The sequence below is a fragment of the Artemia franciscana genome, unplaced genomic scaffold (genome assembly GCF_032884065.1).
Source record: "Artemia franciscana unplaced genomic scaffold, ASM3288406v1 PGA_scaffold_56, whole genome shotgun sequence".
Taxonomy (NCBI): domain Eukaryota; kingdom Metazoa; phylum Arthropoda; class Branchiopoda; order Anostraca; family Artemiidae; genus Artemia; species Artemia franciscana.
In genome coordinates, this window is record NW_027062696.1 from 480,014 (window position 1) to 493,473 (window position 13,460).

At 35.4% G+C, this 13,460-nt stretch overlaps 1 protein-coding gene across 3 annotated transcripts in view; it reads right to left on the reverse strand.

The window, feature by feature from the left end:
* Positions 1 to 11,661: 11,661 nt before the first annotated feature.
* LOC136042027 (late secretory pathway protein AVL9 homolog) overlaps positions 11,662 to 13,460 on the reverse strand; it is a 111,333-nt gene continuing 109,534 nt past the window's right edge. For 2 of the 3 annotated variants that reach the window (XM_065726882.1, XM_065726883.1), the window contains one exon: positions 12,412 to 12,641. In XM_065726882.1, coding sequence (XP_065582954.1) covers positions 12,577 to 12,641 — 65 coding nt within the window. In that variant the 3' untranslated portion in view covers positions 12,412 to 12,576. Of the gene's footprint in view, positions 11,806 to 12,411; positions 12,642 to 13,460 lie in introns of those variants that run through there. The other variant, XM_065726885.1, reaches the window with a different exon arrangement.

Here is a 13,460-nt window from a genome sequence, read left to right on the forward strand (position 1 = left end):
TGGTTTTCAGCTTTCAGCTGGGATTCCCTATTGATGCAGATGGATTTGTTATAGTTTATTTATATTCCCTGTGTCCCGGTCGTCATTTGTGTTCCGGTATGTAATTTCATCAGTTGACAAACCTGACGTCAGTCGACAAACATGACGTCAGTCGACACACAAACATGACGTCACTCGACACACACACACGCACACACACACACATACAACTTATTTACATATATATATATATAGATTGACACGGTTTATGCCTTATGGTTAAGGTTTGTGTTTCATTTGAAAGTTTATGGTGTGCTGTTTTCCTGAGGTCCTACATGGTTCTTCGCAAGAAGACAGTTTTGGTATCATTCATAAGCTGAATTAAATTTTCGTTGTTAGATTGAAAAATACACTGAAAAAATAAAAGATATGATATACAAACGAAAATAGTAAGGTTTTCTTATTTTATAATCGAGTTTATATCATTCTCTACGACAAAGTCTAACCAGTATTACAAATCTATCTCGGTGGATGGATAAATTTGGAACTAACGAACCCAATGTTATAAGTATCTTGTCCTTTTGGTACAATTCATAGACTTCTTGGATAATTGCTTATTTCACAGAAAGCTTAATTTATGATAATAAAAAAAAATATCCTTAGAAAAATTAAGAAAAGTATACTGACCAAGGATTTCAATATCAACTAAAATTACGGTGCAGTTGTGGTGAATTAGTATACTTTATCTACCTAAGTAAAGGAGGTCGGAGGGGGCTAAAGAAGACCAAGAGCGTCAGAAATGAACCATGAAAGCTGAAATAGCCTAAAAGCAGCTAGAAAAGAGAAATAACTTTGGAATGAGCTGCAGGAAATTGGATAGGAGGGAGCTTGGAGGGGAGAGACAAGAGCAACTTGGAAGGCAGTAAAGAAAGTTGAATGGGACTAAAGGAGGCTGAAGGAGACCAAGAAATTTAGAAAAGGATTATGAAGGTTAGAGCAGTCTAAGGGAAGCTGGAAAGATATAAAGAGATATTGAATCTCTTAAAGATATAAGAGATTAAAGAGATATTAACAGAGATCTATGGGAAGCTGGAAAGAAAGACTGGATTATAGCAAAGAGGTCCTATACTATTGTGACATATCGTTACCAAGGCTAAAATAAGATTTTAAGAAGGAGAGTCACGGGCTAGTGACAACGTAGACCAAAGACTGTGGTACATAATTCCCATACGTATTACGTAGGTCGAAGCCCAGTCAGTCATAGCTTAAGTCACCCTGCAGCACAAATACTGTTGAGGTAGAACTAGTTGGTCTGTGGATTGAAGCAAATAGTCCACGAGTGATTGTGGGTGGCGATATGCATACTAGTGGCATCATTCTTGGAACTGTTGGTGGTAGAATACAAAAACTAGTGCCAACGTTGATGCTGTGCCTCAAATACTGGCAGCAGCGGTTCCTTGTGTACAAATACTTGTGACAGAAAGACTAGCATCACTATCGGGATACTGATGGTGAATCGAACACGCGTTTCCGAAGATACGAGCTAGTTTAGCCTATGTGAATTATGCAAAGAAACATGAAATTAATAAATTTTTATTTAATTAAAAAATTTTAAATTTGTTAATTAAATTTTAAATTAAAAATTTTTTAATTAAAATTTATTAATTAAAGTTTTTTTTTAATTAAAAAATCGAAGAGCTTGGCTTTTACCTAAGAAAAACCCATTACACAAACGTGAGAGACTTTGGTGAAAGAAGACTAGACAGAGACTAAGAAAAAGCATAATAAACAAAGCTATATAGACAAAGTAATAAAAAAAACAATTTAATATAATAAAAAAATAATGAAAAAAATAAATTGAGAGTGGTATCTATCCGCATTAGAGCAAATATCACAAGGTTTAGGACAGATAAGAGAAGTTGTGAAGTTGGGAAGATTATAAGATTATTTAGTATGGCGATTTAAAGGTTAGATAAGCCTGTCCTCTTTAATATAATCTGCCATATGGAGATTGTATTTTAGCGAATTAGTATAACTTGCATAGGGAGTAACCAGTAGAGATAGATAGATAGATAAGTGTATTTCAAAAACCCATGGGCCATATACACACAAAAATATAAATAAATAACAATCAAGCAAGGAAATTAAAACACAGTATGAATTACAAACACGCACAAAACAGAATACAACCGGAAAATGCCTAATCTAACAACAAAAGAAATTAGTCATATGAAACTTTTTCTTCTTATTAAGGATTTATCTATCATGAAAAGAGAAATCACAACACACACAAAAAAAGAGAGACAGAAGGAGAAAAGGAAGACTGTTTTCCTAAATTAGTGATTAATATAGACCAGCACTTGAATGAGGCCCTAACCCTACTCATCCATACAATCACATAGGTCAAACAGCATAGCCATACACAATCAACCATAAAGAATAATCCATGGACAGGCAGTCATGTCGTCAATAAGTATAAGTCGTCATTTACCAAACAATAGAAAAAATAATATAGACAAATAATTCAGAGGCAACACCCAACATAAGGGCTCATCAGGAGAATACAATGGCCTATATAGGGTTTCGCCACTTTAAATTCTCTACCCAGCACAGTGTTGTGGCTACCACAGAATATCCATGGCATCCCCGTGTCAGGTATCACCCCCAAAATACATGCCTATGAAAGAAAAAAAAAGCAAATGTAAAACAACCAAGTAAAACCAAAACAAGCTTATCCTGCTAATATATCCCTCTTTTTTTTAGCAACAATAGGTAAACTAAATATTATAAATTTTACCAAATCACAAATATTAACACATTGCAAAAAACCTGAATGAACTAAACAATTATAGAATTCGTCTTTACCATGTGGCTAATTTTTAAGAAAATTCGCTCAATTAGAAACACAATTCAAAATAAATGGCGCTGCGACAATATTTCTCGAACCTCCGAAGTTAGTTGAAAATTTCTTTAAGTATTTCTAGATAATTCTTTTGATATTTATTTAAAAGTTCGTTATAATGAAAACTGAATTTTTTAAATTGCCAAGTTAATTTATTTGCAGAAAAACCTCTTGATATCTTGATACCTTGATGCAGAAACCTCTTGATAATTTTTGGCTTAAGATTTTACATCTATTTTTAAAATCAATATAATTACTACAAATCCTTGCATAACGAAGTAACTGTGAGAAAAACGCTGAAAATGTGATATTTGAGTGTATATTACTTTCAGGGAATGGGAAACTAATCACTTCAAAATCAAAATCATCCGTTTTATTATACATTTTAAAACTTAATTTATTATTATCACAAATATTAATATTTAAGTCTAAGAAATGATCTTCATGACCAGCGCCATGACTAGGCTCAAGAATAAGCTCTGATGGATATATATTTTTAGAAATATCAATGAAATCCTTACAATTTAAGACCAAAATATCGTCTAAATATCTTTTATTATTTGACAAAGCATGTTTTAAATTAATTGGATTATTCTTATCCATCATATATTTATATTCTAGTTGACTTAAAAACAAGTAAGCTATAAATGGGCTGGCATTCCCCCCCCCCCATGGGAATTCCCACAATTTGCTTGTACAAATCACCCCCAAATCTTATATAAGTATTGTATAAAACAAATTCTAATAACTCAAAAATCATATCCAAGCTGTAACATCTCAAGTTAACTGTAGTATTAAAGCAATTTGTCCATATAGCTTTTTTATTATAAATGTCTATTTTTAAGAACCTTTTACTAGATAAGAGGAAAGATTTCTTGATAACAGTTTTTAAATTATCAAACACTACATTAAGTGATAAATTAGTATACATTGTCGCAAAATCGAAAGACTCAATTCTTTTAGCTGAAACCATTGTTAAAGAATCTATCACCTGCAGTGAATTATTAACACTCCAATATGGATTAAAATTCGAAAATTTTTTAATACCAGAACAATAGGTTTTAAGTTTATTTACAATTTCTTTTAAAATTAAAGAGAGGTCAGTAGCAGCAATGCGGGTTGGACATTTAGCTGCTCCAGCAATAAACCGTGGTTTAGGGGGATTCTTATGAAATTTTACAGTCCAATATAGGAAAGGGAACTTTTTATCATTGTCATTTATTTTAATATTAAAATTTTTAAAAAGTATTTCTTCAGTCTTTTCAATTAAATTCTCATCCTCTATATTTACCTTTTCGTAAACATTAGTTGTGCATAACTCCCTTTTTAAGATATCACAATACAGCTTCTGACAAATTATGGCAAAATTATTATTAACTTTATCCACTGGCACAATTACAAGTTCATTCTTTAGATTAGCAATTGCTTGTTTAATCTTCGCATTATAAAATAATGATTTAGTGTTACTATTTTTTAAGTTAGAATATATTTTATTTCTTATTCTACTAATAATTAAATTCTTCCACCTTTGAAAACTCTCTTTATTTTTATTCTCTTTCTTACACCACTTATCAATAAATAAATCAAAATCATTTTCCAAGCCATCAAGAACACTCGATGGTTTCAGATGATGAGAAAGACGGAAATTAGCCCCTGTATTCATTATAATTTGAAGATCATCTTGCTTTATTATTGACAAGTCCCCTGTTATAACATGTTTGTAAGTAGGATTTACAAATGGGCCAAGTTGCTTACAATTACAAACCGGTTTCCAATTTGTATCACTATCTAGTCTTTTTAGTATTAAATTATAATTAAAAATAATTTGCCCCAATAGTTTTTGAAAATTTATAAGTTAAAACTGGACTATCATTATAATTCAAATTACTAGGAAGGGCCTGTTTCACATGCCGCTGATTTAAAATTTCTGGTAAATTAATATCTTCAATCTACTTACAAGTAAAATTAATAGGTAAATATAATCTGTTATCCTTATTACTAATCTTATCGAAGTTTTTCTTTTTTGAAATAAATTTCGTTTTAGTTAGAATGCAAATTGTATCACATATTACTTTAAAATTATAATCAACAGCTGTATTATTCTTAACAATCCAGAAAAGTTTGATTAAATTCCTCTTGGATAAATCATTTAGACACTTTATTACAGAAATCATACCCCTAGATTCAAGTAGCTGGCATAGATCTATAGAAAGCATATGTACATCTAATTCATTTTTTCTATTATTTTTCCTATGTCCTCTCGATATAATCACTTCTCCAAAATTTATCGGCGACTTTTTGGCGGGCGATAGTACTCTTACTTCCACTGAAGAATTTTCGTTCAGCTCAGCTGCGTCTACCATGATGCAGGAATCTTCTCATATTGCATATTTGAAAGCACCGTCTCACTAATGCGGTAAGGGTAAATGGGGATCTATCCTTTTTGAGCTACTTCATTTAATGAAACTTCAGCTCTTGGAATGGGCGATCGGTTGTTACTGAGAGGAGGTGTGACTGTTGCTAGCAGAGCCATCCCATAGAAAGGGTTCCTTCCGTCCATCGTGTACACGTCGTGATCTACCTTGTCAGCTGCATGCTGCACAGCATGTGTAATTCCTACAAGCCTATATTCATCATGGACTAATGCACAGCGTTTAAATTTCTGGAGTTCAACAAAGGAGGAGAAGAATCCATGGCTGTGTAAAGTAAATAAGAAACATGGGCTTGAAATGATGATCCAGTTGCACTGCTAAGCCTAATTGCAGCAAACAAATTAGGGCACGCGGGCGAGCTACTTGGAAGATGGGATTACCAATGGCTAGCACTTGGAAGGAAATACCAGTTCCAACAAACAGTTCATCTAAGAACACCATCAAGCTACCAGGTAGAGAATCTTCCAGATGTTTTTCAGAAGATAACTGCTTTGCTGTCGTATATGATTCCTTCTGTGCTGACACTCCCTTGATGTTACTCTTGAGAACTTTTGCTGCTGCTCTAAAAAGCTTGATTTTGTCACTCTCTTCGTTATCAGTTTTTACCAAGTACTGAAAATTCTGGTCTATCTCGGATGCTTTTTCTTTGAATGTCACTACGTCAGCCTTTCCGTCAGTAGTTGCAAATACCAGCTGGTATTTCTAATATTCTAGGAGCTTGCTCTTCAAGTACTTGTTACAGTATGGTTCAAGGCATGTTCTGCTCATAAACTCTCCCAATTTTGCAACAAGCTCACTGACAGTAAATTGTTCTTCGTTATTTTCTTCGAAAAAATCGAATAGCCTCAAAAACGTCTGATATCTTTCATCGTATCCAGGGCTCCTTTTTTTTTATCTGGCTCGGTATCTTTGAGTACTCCAGGGAGTTCTTGTGTCGTAAATCGGGTTTGAATGTTCTTCTTTAACCGAAACATAGAAGAACTGGTTGCATGATAAATGGTGTCAACTGCGTGTAGGTCCGACACTGTACATGTTCTGCGGAAAACGTTATTTGCCCAGTCAATCCTCTGGGCTTTTGCACACTACCTTTATACTCTCTTCAAAGTTTTTGGTCCGAACCTTGTACCACACGTGACCTTTTATGCGGTTAGTGCTCACATTCAACCTTTTTGCGGAGAAAAAGCAAAAGTCTTGGAAGTTGACACTGAGAGCCTTCTGTGTCCTGTGTCTGGGGTTTTCTCTGTGTCCTGACAAAGCTTATCTTCCATCATTCTCAATTTTTGACAGGTATATTTTATGTTTTTGAAAGTCTTTCTGCAAGCAATATGAACTTGGTTCTCTGCCGGGACAGAGATACGAGTACCTAGCGTTTTGCTAGCTTCGTTAATCGCTATAGCTCTTTTTTTGCCAGTACCGATGATTCTGAGGTGTCTATCGGTCGCTTAAACAATGGACATAAAGCATCAGTTGGGTTTACCATCTAGAAGAGAGAACTGGGAATTAGTAGATTGTAAGTGAATACGTTAATGGAAAAATCATGATCTGGATCGGACTATCTGCAGCCAAGTCCCAATAAACTCGAGCACAAAACCCCCCGCATATAGCCCTCAATAGCTCCCTTCGGCGAAAATTAGACGTAAACGGTGACCAAAAGTGAGTACTCTCACTTCCACTAAGTATCGCCCATTCCAAGAGCTGAAGTTTCATTAAATGAAGCAGCTCAAAAAGGATAGATTCCCATTTACCCTTACCGCATTAGTGAGACGGTGCTTTCAAATATGCAATATGAGAAGATTCCTGACAGAATTTATAACGACCTGTTTGCCTGACTCGGTCAGCTGTGGTTAGCAACCGGGTTCCTGAATGTTCCAAGGCCGAGCTGGAATGATTTCATGTGGTCAGTTTTCTCTAACAAAATTCACAATGAAACAGAAAACCTTCGCAGTAAGGCAAGAACCTTATTTTTTCCCATGATTGATCTCCCATCTAGTAACGAATCCTGCCTTTACTCAACCTAATACTTTGTTGTTTGGCAAGGGAGAACGCACGGATTCGCAACAGTTCTCACATTTGATAAGCCGCTCTGGTGGAAGTCAATGAAAATCCTGATGCCCGACACCATGAATGAGCTGAGTAGCATTGTTCTCAAGTTGGGCCGTTTCCATTTGATGATGAGTTTAGTCAGATGCATAGGACACCTCAAAAAAGGTTCTCGTCTGAAAGAGGTCCTGGAACTGGTATACACTCCTAGTTCAGTACCGCACATTCTCTCTGGAAAAGCAATTTCCGGAGCTATTCGTACTAAGTTGTGATAGTGAAAAGTGTACCTGTAAGAAAAACGGACTTAAGTGCGCCATAGCTTGCCATACCTGTGAGGTGAGTTCGTGCCACAAGTTTCAAGACAGACTTAGAGAAGAAGAATAAAAGTTCACTGTGATGATAACAAGTTTAGTTCCTACATTTAGATGAAGTGCAATTTGTATACATTTGGTTAATAAGATAAAAAGCCTTTTGTCTAAGTTACAACGTACTTTGTTCTAAAATGTTATAGGGCACTGAGGTGTTCTGTCACTCATGTTTATTTGTTTTGTACTTTTGAACCTATTTATGTACATTACCAAATAGACCCTGATAAAAATATATTTTTCGCTTATAAGAATAGGCCCTAAAAAAATGTTTTTTTTTGCTAATAAATAGTTTTCTTTTGGTCATGTGACGAAATGAGCACCAGAAATGAATTCAGAGTCAAAAGTTGACCATAAAAGATGTGTGAAACACTTAGTTTACGTCTTTTTTTAATTTTTCTCAGTTATTTACCAAATAAATAAAAAAATATAAAAAAAAACAACAATTTCGCATCGAGCTAGAGGTTTAATTTTTGATATGTTGTTAAGCTTCTTTTTCTTGTTCGTAGGGTGAAGAAACCATTTCTGTATCAATTCTTCCTCGATCAAAACTTATTTTTCTCTTGCTATTTCATGATGGATTGTGAGATTGACATAAAGACATAAGCATTATTAGTCCTAGATACATACTGTGGCATAAAATACCTTAAGGGACAGAGTATTGGCTCAAATTCCCTACGATTCACTAGAAAAAAAACACTAACAATGTTTGAGTTGACAAAATTGTGTCAAAGAGAAGTGCAAGGCTGTGCTTTATTGTAAACCGAGGTCCTAAAATTGGACTTCATATGACGATAGGTGTGAATGTTATATTTAGTTAGAATTATCATCAGAGGACCTTTGTTTTTTTAAGTAAACGAAAAACTTCTGCAAATGCCAGGTTCCAGAACCAGGGCAAATTGACCGGAGATAGACGACCATTTTGTGATGTTTTGAATTAAACATAGACATCACATGTACTCATGCACGATCGAAGACCTCAACACCCTCCTCCTTCTTATATTACTCTAGACTACGATCACAAGGGCAGCTCGAATCAAAAAGACGGTTCAACAATGATAGAAGACAGCTCTTTTGAATGATGACGTATTATGTGCTTTTTGAGAGTTACTAAAGATTAAAGGGGTTGGCGTGGCAAAAATGGTGGCAAATCATAATGTGAGATTGAAAACTAGACCTACGTTGCCTGAGCAACATGAAGTGTTGCGGCAACCTTTGTCCGGCTTCGCCGAATAAAGTGTTACGAGAGCAACACTTTGGTTTTGTTTCTTTGCTATCGGTTAAACGCTGAAGTTTCAGCCTACCGAAGCTTTTAAAACGTTATGTTCAAAGAAGAATTTCGATCAGTAATCACATGATCAAATGGCATTCCTCGGCGTTGAAAAAACAACAATAACCAAAGAATATCGAAAGAAGGGACTAAATTGACTTTGCAGCCAGTTGAACTTTATCCTTTTCAATCGTAGACATTGTGATGGATCAAGACTTGGAACAATATTTTATATAATCTAGTTGGTATTATAAAACTATCCGTAACTTTTCAGGATCAAAATACCATAGATGACACTCTATTAATTATTACGAAACTGCCTCGTTGTTTTACGTTATCGTTTGCACCCGTTGCGTAAACACTTAATTCTAGGTTACAGTGAGTATGGGTAGGCTACACCAACAAGCAAAAGTTACAAACCCCTCTTCACTAAAGATGATTGTAGCCTAACAGACGATTATTACTTACAAGTCTCCTACATGTCTTACCACTGGAGCCAACTCGGTCTTACCATCAAATACACTGGAAACAAATAATAGGTACACCAAATAGCAAAATTTGCAAACCCCTCACTGCCGAAGATGATTATGAGCTAACAGCCGACCTTTCCTTACAATTCCCCTACATGTCCCACAATTGGTATCGGCTTATTTTTGCTTTCAGTGTGCACCCTACTACTGAAGTTTTCAACCCCTTGAAACTTTCAAACTAGTACTCATGAAGGAATGTTTGTACCAAAAAAAAGGATGATATATACTTTGATAAGCTCATCAAGAGCTGTCGATTGCCGTCGAAAAAAAAATTCTATCTGTCTTAGTTCAAAAGTTGATTTTTTTTTTGCCGTAGACTAACTTTCTAACGTCACCACTTAGAAAGGAGCAAAGGATAAGCTCCAATTTCTTAAGCAATGACAGAACTTTTAAAGTTTAAGAGGTACATCTGATAACATTTCTCTACCTCAATCTTAAGTCCGAAAAAACAAATGATAAACCCAGCCAAAATCACGGCAGCACTTTCGGACCCTTGAGAAAATGCCGCTTTTTTGCTTCTGTAAATTTTTCTATTTATCCCTCAAAGAAGATATATTGGCTGTGGGGTCGGGTAACAGCCGCATATATTTAACACTTATAGATTTTAGTCCATCTTGAATTTGAAAGTGGTGCCTGCCTGCTTGCCAGCTAGAACGGAGCTTTCCACTCGAAAGCAGAAACATGGTTTGATGAAACGAAAGCTTAGCCACACAACTTCAGATACTCCTCTCTGACATAGGCTACATAACTCCACTTCACTTCGCACACCAAAGGCTTTTGGCCCCAGGCAAGAGTTCTGCGGAGCTTTCAAAAATGTAATGCCATATTCCCGGCCTGAGGTCCACACCTTCCGTAAAAACCGCACAGGTTAGACCCTTACCAGTTCCCAGAAATAAGCCGACATCGGCGGCATAGGGAAAAAAAAAAAAAAAAAAAAAAAACGGGACAAAACCAAAGTGTTGCTCTCGCAACACAATTAGAATAACTTCTTGAAATACCTTCAATATGACATTAAAAACGAAGAGAAATTTAAACAGAAATTATTCATAATATTCAACCCATTAATCCAACTCTCTTGTCACTCTTTACATTGAAGTCTGAATTTTCGCACAAATGCTTCACGAAAAAATGCTAATATGAGGTGACAAAAGTTTGTTTTTTTATTCACAATGCCTCGAGTTTGGAAGGTGTGGATTGGAAGGTCCAGCTAGCTATATTTTTGCACTCTATAATGCTTTCAGTTAAACACTAGGTTAAAATCATGGTAGAGAGCGGATGGTTAAGCGGTCATGTAAAGCTTCATTTATGTTACTTTTTAGCTTTAATATCGCTGTTTTCTTTCGTTAGAATTTTTTGTAATATAACGAAAAACGAAGCTAAGGTGATGTCTATGGGATATAGTTTTTGCCCCTAGTAGTTGTAATCTAATTTACTTATGGCCAAACAAGGCTGTAAGATATAGCTAATGGGCAGATACACCTTTATTCTAAGTTAATTTTGATCATTTTTAGATGAGAATTAAATAATAAAAAACAGTTTTTGAAACTAAAAGTAGGGAAGAACATTAAAACTTGAAACGAACAGACATAGTTTCTTATATGAGGAAGGTTGCACCTTCCTCAACCCCTACTTGTCGCGGTCAAGTTTTTTTTAGCGCCATAAAAAAATTCTTAATCCAATTCAGCCACCCTTGTGTTTCAGGGGTTGTTCTTAAAGAATTTGGACAAAAAGTCACACTTTAGCGCAAAAACCAAGCGATGAAAAAGGCCCAATCCCCCTTATATGCGGAATAATTTCTGTTCGTTCTAAGTGTTGATGCTGCTCCTTAATTTCAGTTGACAAAACTTGTTTTTTTAGTTTTATTTCTAACCCTTTTTCAGATCATGCCAGGAAATCCCCCCCTACGCTTCACCGTGTAAAATTTCCAATAAAAAATTTTTCCCGGTAATTCTCCCCGTGGGAAATTCACCTGTAAAATTTCAGTATATTCCCCAACAACAAATACTAAATATACAAAATGTGCAAGTCCATAACTTACAGCCCTTTACTCAGGACTGTAGGAGTCACATCATCCCTAAAGAAATAGTTACTGGAGCTTACAACAATGCTGAACAAATGGCTATCTCAAAATTTTGATCCGATACTTTTTTGGGGGAAAGGGGCGTAAGAGGGTAGCTAGTTGCCCTCCAGCTTTATGATCATTTAAAAAGGGCACCAGAACTTCTAGTATCCGTTCGAATCAGTCCTTTCCCGATCTTCTAAGACTATTGGTTCAATATGATCATCCCTGAAAAAAAAAAAAAAAAAAAATAAACGCACATCCCCGGCCTTTTTTCTGGCAAACAAATTCAAAATTCTGCACTTTTGTAGATAGGAGCTTGAAATCTCTACAGTAGGGTTTCTGATATGGTGAATCGGATGATCTGATTCTTGTTAAGATTGCTTAAATTTTTGGAGGTGGTTGCTCTTTTTAAAAAATCAGGGACATTTTCTCAGGCTCATAGTTCTAGATGGGTAAGAATTAACAGAAGAACATGTTTACATATTTGGTATCAGCAAAAAACGCCAATTCTTTTGATGTATCTACTGTTATCAAGATACTTTTTTTTACAGCTTCGGTAACTACAGTGCCGTAGAGCCAAGCCGCTCCTTACAATTCGTTACAACGAGTTGCTCGACACGCCTTTCCTTTGAAGAATGAGATATGATTGAATTTTTAGATTTTTTTCAGATGGAAGAGCCTGAAAGGCAAAACAGGAAGCCTTTTCTTTACGCTTAACACTATAGTGCACATCAGATAACATTAAAATGACTACTAGAAAAAAGATGGGGACATTTAACTAGCCCAAAACAATGGAGCTATCTTTCTTGACTGCTAAAAAATCCAAACAAATAAAATAAAAATGTATATTTGAGAAATTGGGACTAGAATTCGACACGTCACCTCATATAAATCGTTAGAATTTAGCTTTTGCAGCATTGCTAATACAAAAAACAAACATAAATAGCATGTAGACGATAATTGTAGGAAACGATTGGAAAAAGAAGAGTTGGGGAGTTACACATTTGAGCCGCCATTCCACCAGGCTGAAAAATTTGATTTGGCTAGGGAAATCACATCACCTAAAACAAACAACAACGTGAAAAGACTTTAGATCAATCACAAGATGGAAAAACACCTCACCGTTCCTGAAAGTTTGAAATCAGTAAATATCAAATTAAGAAAAACAGAAGAAATCAATTACGACCAAAAAAAAAGATTAACATACAGTTTTTGTGACATTTTGGCGAGCATCCACAAAAAAGAAAATCGTATTAGGCAAAGCAAAATCAACATTTCATTCCTTATTCAGTGAAGAGAGGGATTCTGAAAGAAGCACAAATCGTCCATTTTTATGAAGCTGCGAGGCAGCAAGAGAGCTCTAACCTTCCTCTCTAGTTTGAGCCCTTCAATTATAAAAAATAAAACAAAATTACATATACCAAAGAATTAATCAATCTCTTTTACTAAAATTTATCTTTAAAGGCTTCATTTTCAAATAGGCCATTTGTATAACTCGGGCGATTTCCCTACAATTTATCCGTATTATAATGCCTCTGAGCGTGTATCTTTTGTGTCTGCTGAGTATTCTCACTGAAATGACCGTCTCAAAAAATCCAATTGGGTAGCAGGAGCATCCGAGGGCACAAGGATCGGTGATCGACATCTGAGCTTCTGATCGAAAGAGTTCTCCCCCAACTGTGTACAATGGTCTATTCTATGTGATGAGGTCCGGCAGAAATAAACAAAAAATACATAGGAGAGACGTCGCTCCTTATTAAATCAACACTATTACACTATTGTGTTGGGTATGAATTGAAAGAAGAAAACGAAGAAAAAAATATCATTTTCATTTACTAACTGACAAAACAACTTAACCTAAAGAAAATTTACACATGTCC